The sequence below is a fragment of the Mustela erminea genome, chromosome 14, assembly GCF_009829155.1.
Source record: "Mustela erminea isolate mMusErm1 chromosome 14, mMusErm1.Pri, whole genome shotgun sequence".
In the NCBI taxonomy this organism is placed as follows: domain Eukaryota; kingdom Metazoa; phylum Chordata; class Mammalia; order Carnivora; family Mustelidae; genus Mustela; species Mustela erminea.
The window spans coordinates 66707084-66733193 of record NC_045627.1 but is presented as its reverse complement, the minus strand read 5'-3'; the positions used below and the strand labels follow the sequence as shown (position 1 = coordinate 66733193).

General features: G+C 44.6%; 1 protein-coding gene across 1 annotated transcript; it reads right to left on the bottom strand.

Annotated features, from left to right (window-relative positions):
* Positions 1-6850: 6850 nt before the first annotated feature.
* On the bottom strand, positions 6851-19874 carry INA (internexin neuronal intermediate filament protein alpha). Its single transcript, XM_032313341.1, has 3 exons — positions 18676-19874; positions 10236-10360; positions 6851-8886 (listed from the first exon to the last, which is right to left on the bottom strand). The coding sequence occupies exons 1-3, from the start codon at positions 19738-19740 to the stop codon at positions 8574-8576; spliced, it is 1503 nt and encodes a 500-aa protein (XP_032169232.1). The 5' UTR covers positions 19741-19874; the 3' UTR covers positions 6851-8573.
* Positions 19875-26110: the final 6236 nt, after the last annotated feature.

Sequence of the window (26110 nt, the reverse complement as noted above, 5' to 3'; positions counted from 1 at the left end):
TTCCTTCTCTCGACTTCAGACTAACACAGATCTTGCATACACACACACACACACACACCTCTTCTCTGACAATTCCTTCTCTCGACTTCAGACTAACACAGATCTTGCATACACACACACACACACACACACACACGCGCGCGCGCGCGCGCGCGCGCGCGCGCGCATGCGCACACACAATGACTCTCCTGCAATGACTTTGAATTCTTAAAATTAATACCTCTGACCCATTTATCTGTCCTATATTTCTTGCTCAAAGTATATCCTCTGTGATTCAATCCTAGATGAATATTCTTGTAGGATCACCAAGTTATAACCGACTTATCAAATGTATGTGTGACTAATTTTACATTTTAAAATTTTCTCTTTAGAATTCTAATAGTTGCAACCTCTGTGAAGAGAGAAGTTTCAAGCAGATTCTGATTCTGAATGTTTACCTTTGTTTTCTTTAAGAGACCATGACCGGAGTGGGTCCTCATTTTTATCCCTTTTCAGTATGTTGTGCACATGAGTTTGATTATTGGCCTCTCTTCAAAACTGGACTGGTGAAATATTTTATCATCTATTGAGCTTAATAGTCATTTCATAAATGAAATGTCATATTGATCTCCTGAAAGCTTGCCAAACATTTACTTACATGGAATGGAAATTATGGTTTAATCTTTACTACATTTTGATTTTGTTCTGATGGTGTCTGTGGTTTCCCAGAGGTTCTTATTGTGATGCTATTTTCATTTAAATGAGAACAGATTCTTTGTTTCCTTCAGAGGTTTCTTTTTTTTTCTTTTTTTTTTTTTAAGATTTTATTTATTTATTTGACAGACAGAGATCACAAGTAGGCAGAGGCAGGCAGAGAGAGAGAGAGAGAGGGAAGCAGGCTCCCTGCTGAGCAGAGAACCTGATGTGGGACTCGATCCCAGGACCCTGAGATCATGACCTGAGTCGAAGGCAGAAGCTTAAACCACTGAGCCACTCAGGCGCCCCCTTCAGAGGTTTCTAAGAAAATGTTTTCCCAAGATTAAATAATATTTAATTAAGATTAAATAATATTTCAATTTAGAGGTTAAGGAAGCCAAAGTTTTGCCAGGACAAACAGAGTGGTTAAGGACATGAAATTTGAAGTCAGACTGCATGGTTTTGATTCCCAGCTTTGCTCCTTGCAAGTTATATGATCTCAGACATGTATAATTTCTCTGAGCTGTAGTTTTTCTTACCTGTAAATAGGGGCAAAGGAACCTAACTCACAGAGCTGTTATGAGAATTAATGAATATGTAAAGCATTCAGGACCACAGCTGGTATAAGCCTACTACCAAGTTCAAATGTGGTCCCTATGTAATCACTTCTTTGATTACTTTGCTGAATTACTTCCTTTCTAATGAGTAAGGGGGTCCACTAATATTAAAAGATTGTTGTTGAACCATTTATTTTCCCATCTTCTTTCCTTACATATTTTCTTTCTTCACATCCTTCTACAGATAACTGGCTCAGGGGTAGGGGGGACACAGGCTCTGAAGTCAGACGTGGATTCTGCTTTCACCCTAACTCTAGACTTGGCTCTGCTGCTTATACTTTGCAGACTAGGTTAGTCCATAGACAGTTTCAGTTGCCAGGAGTTCCTTTTGTTGAGCTCCAGGCTGACTTGAGGTGAAGCTCAAAGATTGTCTAGCCCTGAAGGACATCAGGAATTGTATATCCCATGTATGAATCCTTATGCCAGGAAATCATGGGAAATGGAAGTTACACTTCTCATTTATTCATACTCCCAGCATAAGAGATGAACCTAAGTGTGTTAAATTTGTTTTGTTTTGTTTTAATTTTAAGTAGGCTCCACGCCCAATGTGGAGCTTGAACTCACAATCCTGAGATTAGGAGTCATATGCTCTACTGACTGAGCCAGCTGGGACCCCTTAGGTTTGTTTTAGGGACACCTAGGTGGCTGGCTCAGTCGGTAGAGTGTGCAACTCTTGATCACGGGGTCTTGAATTTGAGCCCCACATTGGGCATAGAGATTACTTTAAAAAATATGTAATGAACACTTCCAAGAAAAAATACCTTTTTGCCCAGCACAATAATTAGCAATTAACTAGACCTGCTACTGATTGTATTCAAAACTCCAGCCCTTATGCTAATGACTCTGGCTATGCTCTGCTGGCATTCTATACCCCTATTAATAAGAGATATGATAGAGCAGGAATGAAGTGTCTCAGACCTACCCAGCAGAGACCACTTACCTCACCAGGGAGAGAGTAGCCATGGAGTGATTCACGATAATTAATCGATGAGGAAGGGGGCCTGGAGACCCCTCCAAGATCAATCTCCATTTTCCTTTGTATCCTGAGCTTTCTCTATTTCCTATTATTTGGAATCATTGAAGAATTGTAGAATCATACATGTTTAAACATCTGCAGTGTGACTCACTGTGTCTTATTACAATCTTGGGATATGTGTGTGTGTGTGTGTGTCTGAGTGTTCCAAGGGATTGTAAGAAAGAATTTATACATTTTAGCTACTCACAACCCCTACCTAGTATGCTTCTGGAACATAAAAACATGAGCTCAAAGCATCTAAGAGATCAATAGAGGAGGAGAGAAGTCATTTGATCTACATAGTAACTGTTTTTTCTCATCTTTTGATGATTTGCAGCAGGGGATGGTAATTTAATAAAAACAATCCTTTGGCAGGATTCAGGAGCATACACCCCCTTTTTTTAAATGGCATATCCATTTAAGATATTTGAAAATAGTAAAGGCATGATGACCAATCTAAACTGTACATTAAATTTGAACATGCTTCCAAGCCAGTAGTAGTGTATGTTCTATAAAGAAAAATAAAATTTCTGATATGAGCTCTATTTTAAGATCTTACAAAGCCCCTCTCAGGTTTTTTTCCATTTTAACTTACTGTGCTTTCAGGCACACCAGCTTATTTGGTTCTCAGGGGGAAAAAATGTATTCTTATGAGTCAGATGTTTTCCAGGACTTTAGAAATTTCTGATGATATAATAATAAAAAAAATCTCAACTGGAAATCAATGATGGGTGCTCATAAACAAGCAGCCTTTCTAGCTATTCTTTCTTTTGTTTACATCCAGCCATTTCTGGTGTTTTTCTCTAGGTCCCATTTTGGAATCAATACTCTTATTAGATCTGGCTTATGTTGTCCTAATAGAATTCCTTCTCACTGAGATTGAACCAGCTTGGCTGTACATAGTGGTCTCAGCTGGAGCAGAAGGTATAGTAGACTTTGTAATTATATTTTTCTGCTCCATAAATTCTCTATCAGTGGATTTTTTAAATTGAGGTGAAATTTACATGTTATAAAATTAGTCATTTTAAAGTGAACAATTCAGTGGCATGTGCAGTGTTCACAATGCTGGGCATTGTGTCCAAAACAAAACCCCAAGCCCCCTGAAGAGTTACCCCCTATCGCCCCCTCTCTTTAGCCCTGGCAACTGCCAATCTGCTTTCTGTTCCAATGAATTTTTTTTAAGATTTATTTATTGGGGCGCCTGGGTGGCTCAGTGGATTAAGCCGCTGCCTTCGGCTCAGGTCATGATCCCAGGGTCCTGGGATCGAGTCCCGCATCGGGCTCTCTGCTCAGCAGGGAGCCTGCTTCCCTCTCTCTCTCTCAGCCTGCCTCTCTGTCTACTGTGACCTCTCTCTGTCAAATAAATAAATAAAATCTTAAAAAAAAAATTCTTTAAAAAAAAAGATTTATTTACTTATTTTATTTTAAAAGATTTTATTTATTTATTTGACAGACAGAGATCACAAGTAGGCAGAGAGGCAGGCAGAGAGAGAGGAGGAAGCAGGCTCCCTGCAGAGCAGAAAGCCCGATGTGGGGCTTGATCCCAGGACCCTGAGATCATGACCTGAGCTGAAGGCAGAGGCTTAAACCACTGAGCCACCGAGACACCCCTAGATTTATTTACTTATTTTAGAGAGAGAACATGCACACACAAGGTGGGGGGCAGAGGCAGAGGGAGAGAGAGAGAGACTCGAGCAGACACCAGCACTGAGTGGGGAGCCCAACACGGGCCTCAATCTCAAGACCCTGAGACCATGACCTGAGCCAAAACCAAGAGTCAAATGCCCAACTGACTGCTTCATTCAGACACCGCCCAGTGAGTTTAAAAAAAACATTTTCAAACTATTTCATGTTTGCCTTTAGAGTCATGAATGGTGGTTCTGGACTCCCTAGTTGGGTTCACAAGTAAGTTCTAGAAGTTTACCTGCAGGACTATATGTGACTTGCATCGAGTCTGGAGCTAAAATTTGGACTCTGGTTTCTAGACAGTTGCTCAGATCTTGCCCCCCTCTGTAGCCAGTGCAGTAAAACGAATTCTAACTATCCTGGATTTATTACCTCCTGAGGAATTGTCCCTTCTGCAACATCCCATCATTTCCAGGCCCTTTGATACTGAGCTGCAGAGTTCCTTTGCAAAATTATTTTTTAAAACTCATTTTTAGGGGCACCTGGGTGGCTCAGTGGGTTAAAGCCTCTGCCTTCAGCTCAGGTCATGATCCCAGGGTCCTGGGATTGAGCCCCACGGGCTCTCTGCTCAGCAAGGAGTCTGTTTCCCTGGCTCGCTCTCTGCCTGCCTCTCTGCCTATTCGTGTTCTCTGTCAAATAAATAAATAAAATATATTTTAAAAAACCCTCCTTTTTAAAAATTAGGTAAAAGCACACAATTCTATTTTGTTTTTACTAGGAGGTGACTCAGTTAGATGGGCTCAGAACCCAGGTTTGAGCTGTCACGACCTCATGGCAATGCAGGAAGCTAATAGGTTCAGGAAGTCTGTAAAGTGTAGCAATTTGCCTGTGGGACTTGGTGTTGTCAAAGGTTTCCAGGGCAGAAAAACCATAAGTAAAACCCAGTGGGGAAGAGGGGAAAAAGAGGAGAAAAATAAATATTTTTACTCCCTCGAGTGAGAGAACTTTCTTTTATGTAGAGAGGCAATATAGGAAAGAGAAGCAGGCACTGCAGTCTGAAGACGAGGGTTCAAATCCCAGCTCTCTTATTCTGTGACATTAGACAAAGGGTTTTAACTTCGTCATTCCCAGGCTCTATATCTTTATTTGTAAAATGGATCTACAAATACTAACTAAAGAGTGGTTGTGAGGTTTCAATGAGATAATTCTGTTTACTGCCTACTACAGTGTCTGACACATAGTAGACAGGCACTGAAGAAATTAAAGCTGTTATTAGTCTCAGGATGCAGGAGAACCTCATTGTCTAAAGAATCTGAAAGTCGTCTTCGGTTATCACTAATGTGCTTTATGGACAGGCTTCCCCACAATCGCACAGACTCACTGTGGTGTCCTGTTCTGTCATTAACCGATGGGGTTGCTTCCTTCCCCCCTCCCTTCTCTTCCCTGCCTTATGATTCTGAATGCTATGTTTCCTTGTTACGGAAATTGTCCCGATTTAATGATTCATCAACTCCTTAAGATGCTTTTAATCCTTTATAAATGAGCTCATGGCAATTAGTGGCAACTCACTGAAAATAGGAGATGCCAATTAGAGCTAGAAATTATATAAATGTAATAAAAGCCTGGCAGTTTTGCATCCAGAAGAACCCATTAATGAAATAGTATTCTTAGAAGTGGCAACCAATATCTGTATTTCAAACCCATGTATTGATGAGACTATTATCATTCCTTAAGAGGTCCTCAAAGATGTTTAATTGTTATAAAACTCTCATTGTGGGACTAACATCCCTTTTCCCAAAGCAGTACGATCCATGTATCTTTGCAAGGCATGCAAGCACTCTTAGCCAGATGCACTGAGAATGACGGTATCGATCAGGATTCAGCAAGCTCCGCTTCATACCTGCATCAGTGTATTCCCCTCATTTAGTCTCTATCCCGGAACCTAACATGACATTAGGGGATCCCAACATGGTAGTCCATGGACTTCTGGACACCAGAGGCAGATGGTTCAACAAGAAACCCCAAGCCCCTTGATATTACAGAGCTTTGTGTGTGGATTTTTCTGGGAGAAATGTCCATAGCTTTCTACAAGGGGTCTGTAATCCATAAAGGGTTAAGAATCATTACAGTAGAGGAAAATTCTATTACTGCTGCCAATGGGCTAATTAAACATATGGGTTCTGCAGAAATATAAACCCATCTTCAAAAAAAGAGACAAGATACTGTTTTGAATTACCTTTTACCATATGTGTTCTGCCACTTCATTCTCAGAAATGTTCAAGTTAAGCTAGTTGAATCATTATCCAGGCACAGAACGTATTGTCTTGCATCATTTGTTTGATTTCTCCACTCCTTGCCATAAACTGACCGCTTAGTGCATTATGTGTTTGAGACAGTGTGAACACACACAGACTATAGAACTCCAAAGCCTTGGCAAGGGAAAAAAAACCAAAACTGTAAATGTGGATGCTTAACCGACTGAGCCACCCAGGCTTCCCATGTAAATGCAGATGCAAAAGCAGAGAATATACAATTCCAAAATTATTTGGGGTCCAGCTGTCTTACTGAACCAGAACAGTGCTTCTCTCTCTCTCTTAAAGATTTTGAGAGAGAGAGAGCATGAGCAGGGGCAGGGGCAGAGGGAGAGGGAGCAACAGACTCCCCACTGAGCAGGGTGCCCATCACAGAGCTCAACCCCAGGACCACGAGATCATGATTTGAGCCAAAGGTAGATGCTTAACTGACGGAGCCACCCAGGCATCCCTCTCTCTTTTTTAAGTAAGCTCTAGGCCCAATATGGGGCTTGAACTCACGACCCTGAGATTGAGTCACATGCTCTACCAACTAAGCCAGCCAGGAGCCCCCAAAACAGCACTTTTCTCTACTGTAGCCGCAAAAACCACAGAACACATGTTGGTGGGATTCGTGTGACTTTTAATTCTTATCTTACTAACGTGTTACAGTAAGTGTGGGGAGTAAAGACAGGGATGGAGTGAGGGAAAGGAGGAAGAGAAAGTATCTTTCCAGTTCCTTGAACTGCTGAAGCAGGTCCTAGGATAAGAAAGTTCAGGAACAGCATCACGCCCTATCACAGCAGCACTTGCAGCAGAGGTGCGTGACAGACACGGCAACTCTTAGGTCTGGCGGAAGGGACTGCAGGACAGACTTAGCCCTACATCAAACTTGGCACATGTGGAAGGTGGGGCAATGCGGCTGCTACACGGTCGGGCAGGTGAAAAGCGGACTCTCCAGAGTGTCCTTTCTCGCACACGAGTAGGAGCACGTGTGCCCTTCTCTAGCCTGAGCGTCACTGCCTCTCCAGCAGGGAAAGGAGACCCCACCAGCCATGCAGCAATGGGAAAACCGTGGGGGCAGGGCTCTTTTAGAAAAGAGAAGGATTTCATTTTTATGTTTGCTGGTGGTGGTGATTGACCAGAAGCGATTCCTGTTACTTTTGGGCAGTAGCATTGCGTTCTGGTGATAAAGTAATTACACTCAGCACTCTTACAAGGCAAAGGAGAGTGAAAGCAAGGCCTCTTTAGGACCGAGACAGTGAGAAAGGGGCTATGTGTGTTCTAAGGGTAAGGGCCTGAAACAGCTAATTCTAGATCACCACAAATGAACTCACACAGATCAATGAGACCTCAACTTTTTCCATTCACACAAATATTCACCTCTTCTAGCTTCTACTACTAAATCTAAGGTCAGCTTAATCACAGCTTGGGGCACTATGACCGTGTTTCTAAAGTTAAAGTGAACAACTACATTCTTCATACTTTTTTTCTCCCTAAATTAAGTGGATTTGAAGAAGTTGAAAGCCTAAAATCTAGGGACTCTTTTCATTATTTGTTAGGGACAACCCTTAAAACTCATCACTGCCATTTTTCTTCACTTACAGAATTGGAAGGACGTGAAATGGGTAGGGAGAAGTCATTACACGAATCACAGAAATGGTCAACATGCATCTAATTTTACCCATTGAACAAAGAGACCTAAAGGGGGTAAATTAAGTTCTTTTGAGAAGAACCTAACTGTTTTTAAGGGGGAAGAATACTACACTAGCTTTTTTTTTTTTTCTTCCTGAATGGAATAAAAGGATAGATGGAATTTCGAGGGGAGGGAGGAAGTTTCTATTAAACAAACACCTATCACTTGTGAAGCAGTTTCGTCGGAGTGCTGTTGTTGGATGTGGACCATTGGTTTATCTTTGGCAGTGATCTTATGTTTTAGGTACCTAGAATGAGACTATAGGGCCGGGTGAGGTCTGGGTATAGTGAGTGAATGTAAGTTTTAATTTCAATTCACAGCAAATGACGATGATCACAGATTTAGCACCTTAGTTTGTACTTCCTCTGTACCTGAATCATCTAACGCTGTGAAGCCTGAGCTTTAAGTGAGAAAGCTGAGTTCTTAGATAACTCCTCTGTTATTGGCGCTAGGACTGCACTTTGCTCCAACCTAAGGGGTGGTTGTCTTATTAGAGAAAGTGGAGTGTTCGATGCTAGGTAGGAGACTGAAGCCTTGAAGACATTTTCTAGTGGTGACAGGTGTTTTGGTTCAGGAATAGGCTCTTTAACAAGTCAAATGCATATTATCCCCTCTTAAGCATTAACTTTTTTTTTTTTTTTTAAGCGACAGAATTATATTTTTTGGCTTGAAGTGGTGCTTTCTTCTATAATTGATTTCTCGGTTTTCTTAGTAGATATTACGGTCTCCTCTAGTATTTCTTCAAAACTTTCCCCTATCTGGGAGGTTTTCTTAGAGGTTGCCTTAGAAGCCTCCTCCTCCTCCTCCTCCTCTTTCTTAAAGGACAGCCCAGTGGATGAGACTTTGGAGGTTGTAGAACTGAGGATTCTAGGTGGGAGCAGATAAGCCGGATTGGGGGGTGGATTCAGCCCTGAAATGCTTAATCCACTGGTGCTAAAACGTGTCTCCTCACCTTCCAGCAGTTTCCTGTAAATCCAACAGAGAAAAAGTCTTAGGAAGTCAACTTGTAATTAAAAAAAAAAAAAAAGAAAGAAAAAAGAAAAACAAAAAACAACTTAACCCTCCAGCCCCTATTCATTTTAGAAAGATTCCAAAAGACTCTGCAGTTTCTTTGTGAGGTTGAGACCAATAAATATTGTCTTCCAAGGTTCAAAGACTTGGGAGTTGATCTAGCACATGCATACATATGTTCACATACATGCACACGTGCATGTGCACACATACACACACTCACACACCTTTAGCATCAGCTGTGTTTAAAGCACCATCAAAGGGAAACCTACCCTATTCATGAATACATTCAAAAGGGAATTTTTGTACAATTCCCCTTGGCCTCATCACACCCATTTCCGGCACTTTAGAGTTTACAAAGCTCTAAGGAGAAGTAATTTTACTAATTAGAACCTTAAGTGCAACAGGGATAAGGAGGTGAGAAGCCCACAGAGGAAGAAGGAGATGCCTCATTTAGCCTGAACTTGAGATTTGTACTTTTTTTTCAATGTAGAGGAGTACAAAGAAAAGGGAAACAGCAACTTCAAAAACCAGTGAATTCAACTGTTTCAGATACCAGATTTTTTCTCAGCTTAGCCTAATGAGCATCATAGCAATGGGCCCAATGCCTTTTTTTCTTATCTCTAATACTGCTTATCATCTTTTCTTTAAAACCAGAAACTCAAGACACTATCACATACTCTTGGAGTTTTGTTTTGAAGAAGTATATATAATGTAAAAGAAAAATAATTCTCAGATCAGGGTTGAAGCTGAGCTCTTCCTTTTACCAGCACCATGACTCAGAACGAGTTACATGGTCAGTCTGTGGTTCAATTTTCCTTGTCTGCAAAATGGAAATAATATGACCGGATACTAGATCATTTAAATACAGTATCTAATAGTGCCTGGAACATAGTAGCCATTCAGAAAATAGTAGCTACTGTTATTACCTTTTTTTAAAGGCAAATGTTTGCTTGAACATTGAGAAGAAATTCAGAGCGATACTTCACCTGTTAGGATGTTCTATGTTGTGTAAGCCCTATTTTTTTAAAAAGTTAGAATCTTTAAAAATGAATACTCAACATTATCTCCTTCAATCCTAGCAGAGGCAGGTAGACCACTCCAGGACTAGTAGGGTGGAGTTGGGATATAAACAAGTTGAGGGACAGAGGAGTTAGCTCCCCTGCAAGGGGCCGGAGATGACTTTCCTCATCCCTTCTCACCCATTAGAAATTGGAGAGACTATAAAACCACTTATCCACTTATTTGGGGGGTGTTGCCCCAGGTGGCTGGATCTGCTTGGGGGCGCATGCTCTTTGAAATACCTGTAAGCGGCTATCTCAATATCAAGAGCCATTTTGACATTGAGCAAATCCTGGTATTCCCGAAGGTGGCGGGCCATCTCACTCTTGGTGTTCCGCAGGTCATTCTCCAGCTGCCCGATGCTATCCTGAAAAGTGACATATCCAGCATCTTTGAATCAGCTGCAATGCAGTGAGATTTCCACAAAACAAGGATTCTCAACCCTGATGACACATTAAAAATCTAGGCCTGTCCCCCGGCCCAGATTCTGATTTGCTTGTTCTGGGGTGAGGTCCCTGCCTCTGCATTGTTTCACAAGGTCCCCAGGAGACTCAGATGCATGGTAAGGGTTGGCAACTTCTACTGCATTTGTGCTTCTCAAAGGCACACCAGGGAGGTATTTTCTCTCTCTCTCTTGTTAAACAGGCACCTGAAACTGATACCAGGCTGTATATTAACTGACTGGAATTTAAGTAAAAACTTAGAAAAAAAAAAAAACCCAAACCCATAACTTACTTCTCCTCCCTCCCTTGCTTATTGTATTGCTACTGAATAATTCAGCTGTTGTATGTCCTTTCCAAAACCCAAAGCTTCAGGTTAGGAGTTTAGACTCCGAAAATTCCAACTGTGAAAAGCACAGAGAAGATAGCAAGTCTTCTCTGCCTCCATTCCGTCTGGATGGTTTCCTGGAAGTCTGCTGCTAGATCACCTTACTGAAAGCATTTTATGCAGCAGGCAAGGAGGAAGCAGAAATACTCCACAGAATTTAAAAAATCCAAATGGCAGGCTGAAATTAGAAATTTTTTAATTTCTGAAATTTCTTAAATTCTTTTAAGAAAGAAACTAGGGGGCACTTGGGTGGGGTCAGTCGGTTGGGCAGCCAGCTCTCCATTTCGGCTGAGGTCATGATCTCGGTGTGGTTAAGTCTACCCCTGGACTGGGCTCTGCACTCAATGCAGAGTCTGCTTGGGATCTGCTCCATCTGCCTCTCCCCCCACTTGCCGTTTCTCTCTCTCTCCCAAATATATAAAATCTTTGAAAATAAATTAAAAAGAAACTAGGTCCATATAATAGTTTTGCTCCAAATTCTTTCAGGTGCAAACCCAGAAGAAAAATAGCTTAAAATTTTTTTTCTTAAATTTTATTTATTTGAGAGAGAAAGAGAGAGACTACAAGCAGGAAGGGGAGGGGAGAAGGAGAGAGAAACTCAAAGCAGACTCCCCTCGGAGCCCAGTGTAAGGCTCTGTCACATGATCCTGGCTGAGCTCACCACCTAAGTGGAAACCAGAAGTCTGAGGCTTAACTGACTGCACCACCTGGGTACCCAAAAAATAACTTTTTTTTTTTTTAAAGATTTTATTTATTTAACAGACAGAGATCACAAGTAGGCGGAGAGGCAGACAGAGAGAGAGGAGGAAGCAGGTTCCCTGCTGAGCAGAGAGCCCGATGTGGGGCTCGATCCCAGGACCCTGAGATCATGACCTGAGCCGAAGGCAGAGGCTTTAACCCACTGAGCCACCCAGGCGCTCCCAACTTTTTTTTTTTTAAAGATTTTATTTATTTACTTGACAGAGATCACAAGCAGGCAGAGAGGCAGGCAGAGAGAGAGAGGAAGAAGCAGGCTCCCCACCGAGCAGAGGGCTAGACTGGATGTGGGGCTCCATCCCAGGACCCCGGGACCATGACCTGAGCCGGAGGCAGAGGCTTTAACCCACTGAGCCACCCAGGCGCCCCCCCAAAAAATAACTTTAATCTTTGATCCTTGAGCAGCCAGAGGGTCTTTTAAACTTTTTTTTTTTTTTAAGATTTATTTATTTGAGAGAGCGTGAGAGAGAGAGAGAGAGCACACATGCGTGCACACTCGGTGTGGGGGTGGGGGGTGCAGCAGGAGAGAATCTTCAAGCAAGCTCCCCACTGAGCACAGAGCCCAGCTCTGGGCTTGATTCCATGACCCATGAGATCACAACCTGAGCTAAAACCAGGAGTCCGCTGCTTAACTAAATGAGCCACCTAGGCGCCCCCAAAGGGTCTTTTGAAAACACAGCAGATCTAGTCGCTCACCTGTCTGAAACCCTCTAAAAGCTTTACAATAAAGTCCCAACTCCTCAGCATGGCCTGTACTATTCCCCTGGCTCAAAGGGTTTCAGCGACCTTGGCTTTCTCTTTTACTTCTTATGCTAAATTCAATTCTGCTCCAGGCCCCTCTTTAAGCTAGCTGTTTCATCTGTTTGGAATGTTCTGTAGTGGGTCTTCTGTGGCCGACTCTCAGTCACTGAAGATTCAGTTCAAATGCCCTCTAGTCAGTCTTCCTTTGTGTCCAAATTAAGCAGCCCAGTTTACCTCAAGCCAGGGCAGTGGCTAGCATGGGAAAGGACATAATGAAAATGAGAAAAAGGCACCTCCAGTGGGAGGACAAATTAAAAGAAAGCACATACTTGAACTGGCCGCTCTGCTTTATCATTATCTGAAATTCTTTCATTTATTTATTACTTTACTAATTTATTTTCTGTCACCTTCCTCTATCTCATGGTTTTTCCACCTAGACACTGTTGACATTTGGGGCTGGATTGTTCTTTGCTCTCGGGGGCTGTCCTGTGAATTGGAGGGTGTTTAGCAAGTACTCTCCCTCCTGGTTGTGATAACCAACAATGTTCCCAGACACTGCTAAATGTCCCCCGGAAGGCAAGTCACTCCTATCAGAGAACGACTGCTCTAGAATGTACTCGATGTGGAAATGGGGGCTGATTCTGTATGGTTCACCACTGAAAGCCCAGAGCCTAGCGCAATGCACATTGTAGATGGCCTGTGAGTCATCATCGTTAAATGAATGAACCGTGCTACACCAGCGCCTCTTTTCCTCTGCCCTGAAAAGATGTGAGCAAATAACCCATATAATTCAGTTGCAACTTTGTCGGCATGAAGAACACAGCAATTCAGAGTAAATTCTGTGAAACAGTGATGCAGATAAACATGAGAAACCTCAAGAGGTAAGTGGTGAGGGATCCTTGTAACTTCCTGTGTGGGGATGACGAAGTGATGGTGGAAAGCAGGGCTGGTAACATTGGGAGGTGCAAACTTCCAAATCAAAAGAATCTGCAGAAAGAATGAAAATTCATACCTCCTACCTCTTCTCTAAATATTGATGGGAATGCCACAAGGGAGAAACTCAATTAACCAATAGGTACAGAGCAAGGAATGACAAGCAGTGGGGAAAATATATATTATACGGACAGTGATGGAAATATTCCAAAGTGTGTTAAGAGATCATAAGGGCTTAAAATGATTTTTACCAAACAGTTTACTTGATGGTTGTTAGTTGAGGTTAAACTAACCTACAAGCAAGTCTGCTAGTGCTGCACTGGGGTGGGGGGTAAGAGAAGCGATATTACTGTGGGAAAGGGGAGAGGGAGGAAGACCTCTCATTAGGCAAGGGACAGGAGAAATGAAATCTGAGGAAAAGAGGAGGATTTCATCAGGATCTTGGGGTTGCGTTTCTTGCCCTGCCTCAAATAGCCAACACGCCCCAGTCAGTTTTCTATATTCTAGTCTCTTCAAAATTTCCATTTCTATATATGGAAAATTATAACATTCTTTTCTGAGGTGTTCTGAGATCCTCAAGTTGGGAGTTCAAATTAAGCACCTCACATTGTTATATGAGTCCATTATCTGTTAAATTAGGTAACAGGTATTAAAACAGAACTTGTCACGTAAAAATTGGTCAATAAATTATTGTTAGTATCATACCATGCGAGTCTATACCCTTTTAAATCACATGGATGAATTAATCATGAGGCCTCCCTGCAACCTCCTGGATTACCAAGGAAAACAATGTATAATAAGATGTTAATATTAGATAGTTGAAGGCATATTCCTTAAAGCACCAGATTTTTTAAAAATAATGATTTTGGGGAAAAAAAGCCTTCCTAAAGGGGTTTGTACCATTTTTAAAAATATTTTTTTATTAAAGTACTGTCTACACCCAACATGGGGCTCAAACTCAGGACCCTGAGATCCAGAGTAGCATGCTCCTCCGACCGAGCCAGCCAGGTGCCCCATAGGGGAGGTACCGTTCTTAATGAGGACATAAACATAATGCAGCCTTTCTTAGCAACTACAGGTTATGATAATGAGCAATTATTTTTCTATAATTCTATGATATCTTTTTCAACTGAGGTCAGATTATTTGGGCCCTAAATGGCCCCAAAGAGCAGTGTTTGAATTAGTGCTTGCTATTTATTGGTTTTCTTTGTTCTGAAAGTTGAACTAAGCTACTCTTTCTCCATGATGGCTGACTCCATTGGTCCCTCTTCTCTATCTTGCAGCATGCTTCAAATTCAAAAGACAACATCCTTTAGAATCATGAAAAGTAAGAATTAGTAAGTTAGGAGCATCAGAGGGGTCAGCTTCCCAATATGTGATTTGAACATGGACGTTTTGTCTCATCAGCAGATTAGTAAGGTCCTTTCTAAAAACAACATTTTTGTTTCAGAGCTGTGTTTGCTGAATAAAAGGTTGTTGGGAGCTGAGTTCTAGATAGAGATTTTCTTGAATTTTTATGTTACACATTTCACATGTCTATTTTATGGATCAGAGTAGACAAAAAGCATGACTCTGCTCCTTTCAGAAGGAACTGGGCTGACTGCTGACCATTGCTCTTCAACATCTAGTCCCTTTGTTTGTGCTGTCTTCAGCCCACACCAGACTGTCTTGCATTGCCCTTCAAAAGCCCTGCCAAAGATGGCCTCCAGCTGGAAATCTGAGCCGAGCAGCGCTGCAGTCTGCCCCCTCCCCCAACAACGCAGCTGCTGTTGGCTTAGCCTGAGGAAATGGCAGAGGCACTCCCAGTTCCAGCTGGGGTCTCTCCTGGAGTAGTAGCTAAAACAAGTGCTGAGCATCTTCCCAAGGACTGGAAGGATGCAAGGCCTGGAATAAGAGAAAGAATCACGCCATACACACATCTGCAGTGGAGGAATGGAACCACAAATAGTGCTATGGATTTCATCACTTTTGGGAGCCCTCAGCCAGGTGAGCAGTAGTAGTGAGCGCAGCAGCACAGTCTGAATGAAAGAGCCCCTCCAGAATCACTGGGCAAGGAGAGAGGATTTTTATAGGTGGACTACCCATATGCCTTCTTCTCCCTCCTGTCTTGGCTTGCTTGCTTGCTTCCTTTCTTTTTCCCTATCATACTTTGAAATCTTGCTTTCTATGAGCTGGTTTATATTGTGAAGTGTGGTTTAGGTTAGTGCACTGCCAAATCAGCCCAAGGACAATAGGGTGCATGGCTTTTACTGAAAATGCATATTCCTGGGCCGTACCTGTGAACCACTGAATCCAAATCTTTGGGAGTAGGCCTGAAAATCTTTTTGTTAAGCCCCCAAGTGACCTTGGTGGATCAATGGGTTTAGGAACTGCAAGTTTAAATTTATTTCTGTAGAGGAGCTATCAAGGTGGCTTGGTTACAGTAATACAATGAGGCAGGGAGGGGCAAAAACAAAACTAAAAACACATGGAAGAGTTAAAAGGAAAAACAGGAACAAATATAGTTTCTTCTTGGATTCTAGTTTCAGAGATAAATCTATCAAGCCACAGATTTATAAGCAGCCAGTGGCACGCCCAACCTCCAAGGGGCCAACCCCTTTTTGCTATTTCATTAGGCTGTATTCCAATCTCATACTAAAGAGAAGAGGGCAGACTTGGCTTTTCTCCCTGGGGAGCATTAACTAATGGTGAGTTTGACTGTTCTACAAGGTCTTTCAAGGAAAGCTCCAGCTTTCCAAGACTGACCAGAGTACAGGGCCAGGGCCTCCTGCAAAAATATCCTTACGCATCTTTGGGAGAGCAGGGCCTCTAATGGTGGTAAAGCAGCTATGCAGGAACCAGATTCACCCTGGGTCAGAAATGGAAAAGGGTTCAAGCTATAGAGGGTGGCTACATTTGGCTTTTGAAGACAATGGCCCTAGCTCTTCATAATTTCTCCTGTCACCTGATTTGGACAATCTCATATATCATTGTGTACTTACTATGTCACCTTGAATCATTCTTTACCCTTTCAAAACTGTAATAAGCTTTCTATCCTTGAATAGCCTGTCAGCATTCTAGGCAGGGAAAATGTCACTTTAATGGGGCTTTCCTCTGCCTCTTAGAGGGTGGTAAGCTTGCAAAGGAAAATGGGCCTATCACTAATCTCTGAAGCAGAAGAAAGAGAACAGCCTCCCATTACTGCAGCGGAAGGGGAGGGGGGAGAGGGCAAGAAAACAATGGCTGAATTTCACTGTGGAGAAGGAGGCTTTTCATCTTGGCCGGCACTGCTAAAATTGTTAGAGAAAACAGCCAAAGGATACCCTTGTGACTTCAGGCCTTCAGGTTCGGCAGGTGAGGATGTGAGCCCCTCCTCAGCCTGAAGTCCCAAGGGGTAGGAAATAGCTTTCTGTTGTCTCAGCTGGTCTTCTATTCCACCAGCAGGTCCACTGAGGCTCTGAAGACCAACGCGGACAGGGGCACACTGCAGAGACGCAGATGCTGCAGTTTCTGGAGGGTTTTTGTTTGCTTCCTGCAGACCGTGTCTGGATGACCCTCCTATTGTCTGACACTGAAAGTCATTTAAAGGAAACAAAACAAGTCAGACAATACTGTCACTATTTCTTAGGGGGTAGGGCTAGACCAAGCAAACAGAGGGCATGGCAAAGACCAATTCAGATGGCAGTTGTAGTTGCAGGTAAGTTAGCCTTTTTGTAGAAAGACTGGGCTAGCCCTTCAGAAGACCCCCTAGCTCATCTTTTGAGGCTTCTAGAAGAATACATGAAATCTCAGTTAACTAAATGTGATTAATTCAGGCCATGCAGGAGCTAGGCCATACAGTGAAAAATTCAAGTTACAGCTTTTGAAGCAGAATAGAAGTATTTACTTGAATAGTACTGTAATTCCAAATGACTCAAACAAATGCTCCAGACAAGCTTTCTTCTTTTAGCAAATGGAGCAGTTTTAATAGACAATAAATACCTGCACGCCAATAATAATTCTTCAGCTATAGACTAAAACAGTACTTTTGAGGTTTTACTCCTCTCTTTGTTCTTTTTTATTAATGTTTCCAAGCCCTATTAATTTCATCAAATGTAAACTTCGATTTCGGCCAGAATGAGTTATTGCAAATTTCTGAATTAGTACCATTCCACCCAATGGAGCTTTAATTGGACCTCGAAACTGAAATACTATTTAGATTCCTTTCTTTTCTCCTGTCTCTGTACTCTTTGTGGTCATAAGATGCTGTGGTCTTTGTTTGGAGAGAAAAGGAAGAAAGATCCAATTAACACCTTCAAAGGAGCTTAGGAGACATGGAAAGATGGAAAAAAAATAAGTGGCCTATAACAAAGATAGAATCAACCATCTCTGTGATTTATCACATACATTGAGGATGGAAAATTGTTAAGGAGATGTGAATTTTCAAGTGGGACCTCACTGCTGCTGAGCAGATTATGTGTTTTTTGCTAAGTTGTAAGCCATCCATGACAGTGAAAATTGATGCTATGAGGTAACCTTTGATTGCAGGTAGCTAAGACTGATGTGATGGTGTTGCAGAAGAAAAAAAAGAACCCAACAAAGCAGTTAATTACCTAGAGAGTCATAACTAGGGCATGATACGGGAGACACATCATTTCTGAGATGGAAAGCACTCTAGATCAGCACCTCGGACAGCGCCCATGCCATTCCTATTTGCTAACTGGTATAAATAAAGCTTTCTTTAGGAAGAAATACCAGCAGCACATCGACAAGGAAACTCGTGTGTGTGTGTGTGTGTGTGTGTGTGTCTGTCTGTCTGTCTTGGAAGGAGAAGAGGGTAGAGAAGGGCGGTTGTAACTAGCTCAATCTCTCAGCTCCTTGGTTCCCAATCCCTACTCTTTTGAAGGCAAAACTCAAGAAAATGATTGGGCAGAAACCCTCCCGAGAAGGATCCAGCATTCTTCTCCCTAGTACATACCATAGTCAGTCCAGCATTCTTCTCTCTAGCGCAATTCCGGGCACACAGAAAGCCTTCCAAAGTCTACCTAACAATCCAGACAGCCGAAACAGCACTGCCAACATGAGAGACTGTATCCCAACCGCATTGGGTTCACCTCTACTTTGGATGGGGGACTGTTCTTCAGGTCACCAGGGTGTTTATGTCCACTTGCGGACAGAGAGGAATAAATTAGATTTCTGGATTCTGAAAAACATAAGCTTAAGGGTTTTTTCTAAAAGGGCTCGGACAGGGACTTGACGGGCAAGGAAAGAGAGTGACCGGGACTCTAGAATGAATAGTGTAGACTCCTGGGCTTTTGTTTGTCAGCACCTCCAGTTGGGGTCCCCAACTGGAGTTGGAGTAGTTCCCGTTCCTCTCAGTTCCTGGGCCCCAATTGTGTGGGAAGGCATAGGTAGGTGGGGGGAGAGGTCAGGGCGCCCCTCCCTTTGCAGCGTTTCAGCCCTTACCTGGTAGCTAGCCACCTCTGCACTGTGCCGCTCCTCCAGCTCCAGGATCTGCCTCTCCAAGGACTCATTGGCCCCACGCAGCCCCTCAATCTCGATAGTGCGTGCCTGCAGCTGACGCCTGTACTCGTGAATCTCCTCGCGGCTTGCCCGGATGGCCTCCGTGCTGCGCGCTGCCTGCTCATTCAGGTTGGCAAACTTGGACTTGTACCACTCCTCGGCTGACTGGAGGTTCTTGGCAGCCAGGGACTCATACTGGGCGCGGATCTCCCTCAGCGCCGAACTCAGGTCTGGTTTGGCCACAGCCACGTCCACCTCGGCCGCGGCCTGCGACGATGCCTGAAGCGTGGCCAGCAGCTCAGCCACCTCCTCGTCGTGCACCTGGCGCACAAAGGCCAACTCGTCTAGCAGCGACTCCACCTTCTTCTCCAGGTCCAGGCGGGCGAGGGTGGCACCGTCCACGTCGCGCTGCTGCGCCTTCAGCGCGCGCTCGGCGCCTTCTCGCCCTCGACTCTCCTCCTCGCACCGAGCCCGAAGCCGCTGCACCTCCTCCGCCAACCCATCGCGCTCCAGCAGGGCCTGCGCGCGCGCCGAGCTCGCCTCCTCCAGCTGCGCGCGCAGGTCGCGCAGCTCGCGCTGGAAGAGCTCGCCGACGCGCGACGGTTCGGCGTGGCGCTGCCGCAGCGCCGCCAGCTCGGCCTCGAGCGCGCGGTTCTGCGTCTCCAGCTGATGCACCTTCTCGATGAACACGGCGAAGCGGTCGTTGAGGCCCTGCAGCTGTTCCTTCTCGTTGGTGCGGATGATCTTGTACTCGTTGGTGCGCGCCGCCGCCTGACTCAGGTCGAGCCCGTCGGACGCGGGGGGCCGACGGTAGGCCAGGCCCAGGCCAAGCGACGAGGCCGAAGAGCAGGCGGCCGAGGAGGCCACATTGCAGCGGGACAGCGACTGCGAGCGGAAGCTACCCGCGCCACCGGCGCTGGAGAGGCGCGAGGACAGACGAGAGCCATCTCCAAACACCTTGCGGTAGGAGGAGGAGGCGCATAGGTAGTGCTCCGAGCCGAAGCTCATGGTGCCGGGACGAGGGCCGGGAGAGCGGCTGCGACTGAAGATACAGAGGAGAGGAGAGGTGCGCCAGACGGGGCGCGGCTGGGCGGTGTGCACCGGGTTTTAAAGCGCCGGGGCTGGGGCGGCGCGTTGGGGGCGGAGCTCCTGCTCCGGGTCTGGTGGAGAGAGGAAAGGGGGGCATCCAGAAGCGGGGGCGGGGAAGCGCAGTGACAACTGCAGCTGCGCGCGCGGCGGACCTAGGACGCGGAGACAAAGCGATTTGCTTAGAAGCCGCTCCCTGCCCGCGGCACCCCTCCCCAAGAATTGTCTGGTTTGGGAGTGACTTGAGCGGAGGGGTGCCTAAACGACTGGGGTTTCCCATCCGCAGATCACCCGGCTCTGTCGCTGCCCTTGACCCTGTTCTCCTTGCCACCTTTAGCCCACCCAGAGCTAGGGTTTTCTGGGAGGGGTCCCGTACGCCCGCCCATCCCTCCCCGGGAGCTCCTGAGGGTGAGGCCCTGTTTTTTCAGTTAGAATGGGGACTTTGTCTCCTCCCTCAGGCTTTGTCCCTTTCCTCAGCCAGTTCGGGGTTCCCAGGGGGTAGAGTGGGTCTACGTCAGAGAGCATCTCATCAGCTATTCCTCTGCAGCTCGCGGAAGCGCCCAGGGCGGGTGGCTGGGCGGAATGTTTGTGACGCCCTGGAAAAGATGGGAGATAGATAAAGAACACGAGCCTGAGTTGCGGATAGTAGAGGGACGCGCGGGAAAGAGCTGGAACGCTGTAGTGGGCAAAACTGAAGTGCTAACGACATTTGTATAAGTAAACGGCTTTCCCATCCGCAGACCACGCGGCTCTGTCGCTTGTCTTGACCCTGTCCTCCTTGCCTTCACCCTGAGTTAGGGTTTTTCTGGGAGGTGGCCTGTATGCTCATACCCGCCCCGGGAGCTCCGGATGAGGATGGGTTCGCCACAGACCCCAGCACTCTCCATTTAATAACGCCCACCACCACCTTCTTCTTCTTCTTCTTCTTCCTTCTTCCTTCTTCCTTCTTCCTCCTCCTCCTCCTCCTTCTCTTCTTCTCCTCCTCCTCCTCCTTTTTAAAGATTATTTATTTGTCAGAGAGAGAGAGCGAGAGCGCAAGAGATCACACAAGCAGGCAGAGTGGCAGGCAGAGGCGGAGAGAGAAGCAGGCTCCCTAGTGAGGAAGGAGCCCGATGCGGGACTGGATCCCAGCACGCTGGGATCATGACCTGAGCGGAAGGCAGCGGCTTAACTGACTGAGCCACCCAGGCGTCCTTAACACCCACCTTCTTTTTTTTTTTTTTTTTTAAAGATTTTATTTATTTATTTGTTTTTTTTTTTTTTTTTTAATATTTTTTTTCTTTTTTTTTTTTTTTTTTATTGACAGAGAGAAATCACAAGTAGATGGAGAGGCAGGCAGAGAGAGAGAGAGAGGGAAGCAGGCTCCCTGCTGAGCAGAGAGCCCGATGCGGGACTCGATCCCAGGACCCCGAGATCATGACCTGAGCCGAAGGCAGCGGCTTAACCCACTGAGCCACCCAGGCGCCCCTTATTTATTTATTTGACAGAGAGAGATCACAAGTAGGCAGAGAGACAGGCAGAGAGAGAGGAGGAAGCAGGCTCCCTGCTGAGCAGAGAGCCCGATGCGGGACTCGATCCCAGGACCCTGAGATCATGACCTGAGCCGAAGGCAGCGGCTTAACCCACTGAGCCACCCAGGCGCCCCAACACCCACCTTCTTAATTCATTTAGTTTACCTATGTGGTCCTGTAGGTATTAGCGATTTCAGGTTGTGTAAATCCTGGTCTGGTTTAGGGGTGCCCTTCCTGTGGACATTTCTCTTTGAACAAAAGAGGCGTTAAACTCCAGGAGTGGAGAAGAGTGCTGGCCACAGGGCAGGCCTCGTTGGAAACACAGGGTGGAGGTGGGGGTTGTCAAAGACCGGGATCTGGAGAGATGAAGGCTTGGAGGAATCAGTGTAGGCTCTGTAGTGTGCACTCACCTTCTAGCTTATCCTATCTCTCCGGATGTGGCTATGGCTTAGGAGAGGGAGTTAGGAAGAACTTTTTAGTAGACTCCAGAATTCCAGACTGAAGTCCTTTTTGATTTGGATGTAGTTCTAGGACAAGGTTTTTTGTTTTTGCTTTGTTTTTTAAGATTTTATTTATTTATTTGACAGATGGAGATCACAAGTAGGGAGAGAAGCAGGCAGAGAGAGAGAGGAGGAAGCAGGCTCCCTGCGAGCAGAGAGCCTGATAGGGGGCTCCATCCCAGGACCCTGAGATTATGATCTAGGACAAGTTTTAACTTCACACAGGGAAATAGTACCTGAGACAGGCCACTAGAGGAAGGGAGAATAGGAGTCCTATGGGACTTTGGAATATAATTCTTGGCTTTATGCTTGATGTCGTGGAAGATGGTCAGGCCATGCCACAGCCTGTACCCCCGGTTCCTTATCACAGACCAAGACCTGAGCTTAATTCTATGTTCACGGGGCTCAGAAATACCTGGTGAGGTGAAGGACGGAAGAGTGCTCGCTAACACTCCTGAGTGATTACTCTCTGCTGGCCATTGTGCCAGGACTTTTGTATATAGGTTTGCTTCCTTCTGGCCACTCTTCAGGGTGTCCCTTTACCCCCATCTTAAAGATCAAACACCAGGGCTCAGCTGCAGCACTCTGCATAAGGTACTAGCAAGCAAACATACATTGTTTCCTCACTACATAATTCTACTTCTTACAGCAATGAGGCTCTTGTCTCATTAATTTCCATGTGGTCAGTGTAATGGTAATAGTGGTAATAGTGGGCTTCCGAAGAGTTTTGGCCAATAACAAAGTAGCAGCTTGTTTTATAATTCAAAGAATCAGGGTGATGGGTTTGAATTGTGGCTTCTGCACTTACCAAGCTTGTAGGAATAACAACACCTACTTCCCAAGGTCATGAAAGATTGAGCTGATGCGTGTGAAGGTGCTTTGTAAGCTGTATGGGTATAAGGGATTCTCGTCATCATTGTCCTCTTTCAAATAAAGGGACATTGCTTCCCATCTTCCATCAAAAGGGTATGAATTGGGGTTAGTGATGGGATTGCAGAAAACTGTCCACCATTTCGTTGCACAGGCCTTGAGGCTGCCCCTTGGCAAAGACAATACATCCAACCTTGTTTGGGGTAACTGAGGCCAGCATGACTGCGTGGTGAGTAGAAATAGCTGCAGAAAACTAGATCTTCTGGGCTCTAGTTCCAGTCCCATTTCAACTGAGAATAACTCATGAGTATAACTCCTCTATTATTCAGGACTGAATAACTAAGTATCAGCAAAATGTCCTAGTTGGAGTTTTACCTTTCTTTCTCTTTCCATCCTCCAATAGAAGTAGTACCCCAAAGGTTAAACACACCCAAAGCAGAGGTGAGGCAAAAGGCCTGAATAATCCAACAAAGGGTTAATGGTCTGGAAAATCTAGAGTGGGCTGCATTTTGTAATTTCTAAACAGTCGATCTTTGATTCCAAATTGAGATTTCCCCATGGAGCTTGTGTACCTCCCCTTTCTTGGCATACTACCCCATAGCCCAGATGTTTGGCTTTAATATTTTTAGCACAAAGCTCTATTACCAAGAAGTGATCTTGGCTGAGCCTCAAATGACAATTTCTTTCAGCTGGCCAGGTTTCTTGAGGGAGTGCCCTGCCCTATGCAAAGGCCATATCTTGATCTTCCTGTAATGGCAGACCCAGGCGCTGCAGACGCATGGACTAGGCATCCCCCGGTCCTCCCCCATGCCACATCCTCTGTGGCCTCTCGGTGGCATTTGGCAGTGCTCACTACTCACCTTGGTTTCAAAGAGCCAGTTTCTGGCCTTCTGCTCTTCCCTCACAAACTCTTTTTTCCAGATCTTATGTCTCACAGAGGCAAGGAAGCTTGTGGTAAAATTCTCTCCCTAAGGGATCTACTTTTGTATCACGGCTCTTTCCAGCCATGGGACTTTGAATCAATCACTGTTACTTGCTGAACCTTAGTTTCTTTATCTGTACCATTTCAATGGAACTACGCACCTGAGTGGTTTCCAAGCCTGACTGCTCATTAGAAGTCACTGGGAGCTTCAATTCAGATCCTTGGGCCTTCCCTCAGACCCTGGAATTTAGTTCTGAGAAGCCTTGACCTGCCTCTCATAAAATTTCTGTGAGGTTTCAATGAGATTATGTATACAGAATTGGTATACTGTGTCTGCCATGTGCCTGCTCAATAAATGGTGGCTATTCGAGCTATCTCTGTATTCTTTCAGCAAATATTTCTCTAAGTGCAAGGCACTGGACTAGGTCCAACGTATAAGGTAGATATGGACTCTCTCCTTGAGACTGGAATCCTAACAAGACAAATAGAGATTAAACAACTAATTACACAGTGAATTATTAATTATCACTGGGACAGGTGCTTTGAAGGAGAGTACGGATTGCTGTGGGGTGTATAACAGAAGGCCTGACCTGTGCTGATGATGCTCAAATCCTTATTTCCAATGTCCAACTTAATGTTTTTTTAAGGTTTTCTTTATTTACTTGACAGAGAGCGATCACAAGTAGGCAGAGAGGCAGGCGGGGTTGGGGAGCAAGCAGACTCCCTGCTGAGTGGAGGGCCCAATGCGGAGTTTGATTCCGGGACCCTGAGACCATGACCTGAGCTGAAGGCAGAGGCTTAACCCACTGAGCCACCCAGGTGCCCCTCCACTGTACAAATTTAATCTCACATCTCCACCTGCCTGTTGGACATCTCCTCATCAATCTTGCTGGTCTTCAAGTCTTGTATATCTAAAAGTGAACTCATCTAGCCTTTAGCCTTCCCACCCCTGCCCACTTCTTGATGTTGACTTTTCTGTCCTACCCCTGTTTTGCTTCACGTATGTAATTCTTTCTTCTTGGTATTTTCTCCTCTGCCTCTATTTCAACTCTTCAAATCCTTAAGGCTCAAATGCCACCTCCTCCATGAAGACTTCCCTGCTATTTCAAATGTAAGATGATGGTTCCCTCCCATGAACTCAACTCCTCCTACCCATATCCTTTTCTTTTCTTTTTTTTTTTGGAAGAATTTTATTTATTTATTTATTTGACAGCGAGCGAGAGAGAGAGATCACAAGTAGGCAGAGAAGCAGACAGAGAGAGAGGGGGAAGCAGGCTCCCCACTGAGCAGAGAACCTGATGCGGGCCTCGATCCCAGGACCCTGGGATCATGGCCTGAGCCGAAGGCAGAGGCTTAACCCACTGAGCTACCCAGGTGCCCACGCATAGCCTTTTCAATACTCACATGACTCATAATGACCTACCATCTTCTGCTTTTAACTGTTTGCTTGTCTAAACTTAACTGAAAATCCCTTGAGCACAACTCTTCTATATCTGTGAATCTCTCTCAGCCTCTAACACAGTATTAAACACATGTAAGGTGAAAAAAATGGCTGAAAATTCTTTTCTGGGTGTTGCCTGGTTGCCTCAGTTGGTTAAGCCTTTGCCTTTGACTCAGGTCATGATCTCAGGGTCCTGAGACTGAGTCCCTCATCAGGCTCTCTGCTCAGCGGGGAGTCTGCTTCTCCCTATTCCTCTCCCTCTGACCCTAACCCTGCTTGTACTCTCTCAAATAAGTAAATAAATAAAATCTTTTTTAAAAATTCTTTTTTATACAACCACTTGGGAAGAATCTTCAGCATGACACCATGGGTGCAACCCACAAAAGAAATCAATAGATTTGACTTCATCAAAATTAAAAAATGTTTGGAAAAGACCTTATTAAGAAGATAAGAAAATGATGATGATGAAAAGATAGACCGTAGACTGGGAGAAAATGTTTGTAAATCATATATCTCACAAAGGATTTGTATCCGTAATATATAAAGAACTCCAAACACAGCAGTAGGAATCATTCCAGTTAGAAAATGGACAAAAGGGCGCTTGGGTGGCTCTGTCATTAATTGTCTGCCTTTGGCTTTGATCATGATTCCAGGATCCTGGGATCATGCCCTGCATCAGCCTCCCTGCTTGGCGGGAAGCCTGCTTCTCCCTCTCCCATTCCTCCTGCTTGCATTCCTTCTCTCGCTTTGTCTGTCTCTGTCAAGTAAATATATAAAATCTTAAAAAAAAAAAAAGATATAAAATGGGCAAAAGATTTGAATAGACTTTTTCCCAAAGGGAATATACAGATGGTAAATAAGTGTATGAAAATATGTTCAAATCACTAGCCATTAAAGAAATGCAAGTGAAAACCACAATAATATATATTATCCACCTCCTAGAGTGGCTGAAACAAAATATTGACAATACAAACTGCTTACAAGAATTCAGAACATCTGGATCTCTTATCTGTAGAATTGTAAAATGGTACAGCCCCTCTGGAAGACA

What these genes read in the sequence shown, in the direction of transcription:
- INA (XM_032313341.1), bottom strand. Translation starts at nt 19,740, where the DNA reads ATGAGCTTCGGCTCGGAGCACTACCTATGCGCCTCCTCCTCCTACCGC. An exon ending in CAGAGGTGGCTAGCTACCAG is followed by an intron (nt 10,361 to 18,675) that starts GTAAGGGCTGAA and finishes GTCACTTTTCAG; the next exon opens with GATAGCATCGGGCAGCTGGA. An exon ending in ATTGAGATAGCCGCTTACAG is followed by an intron (nt 8,887 to 10,235) that starts GTATTTCAAAGA and finishes TTGGATTTACAG; the next exon opens with GAAACTGCTGGAAGGTGAGG.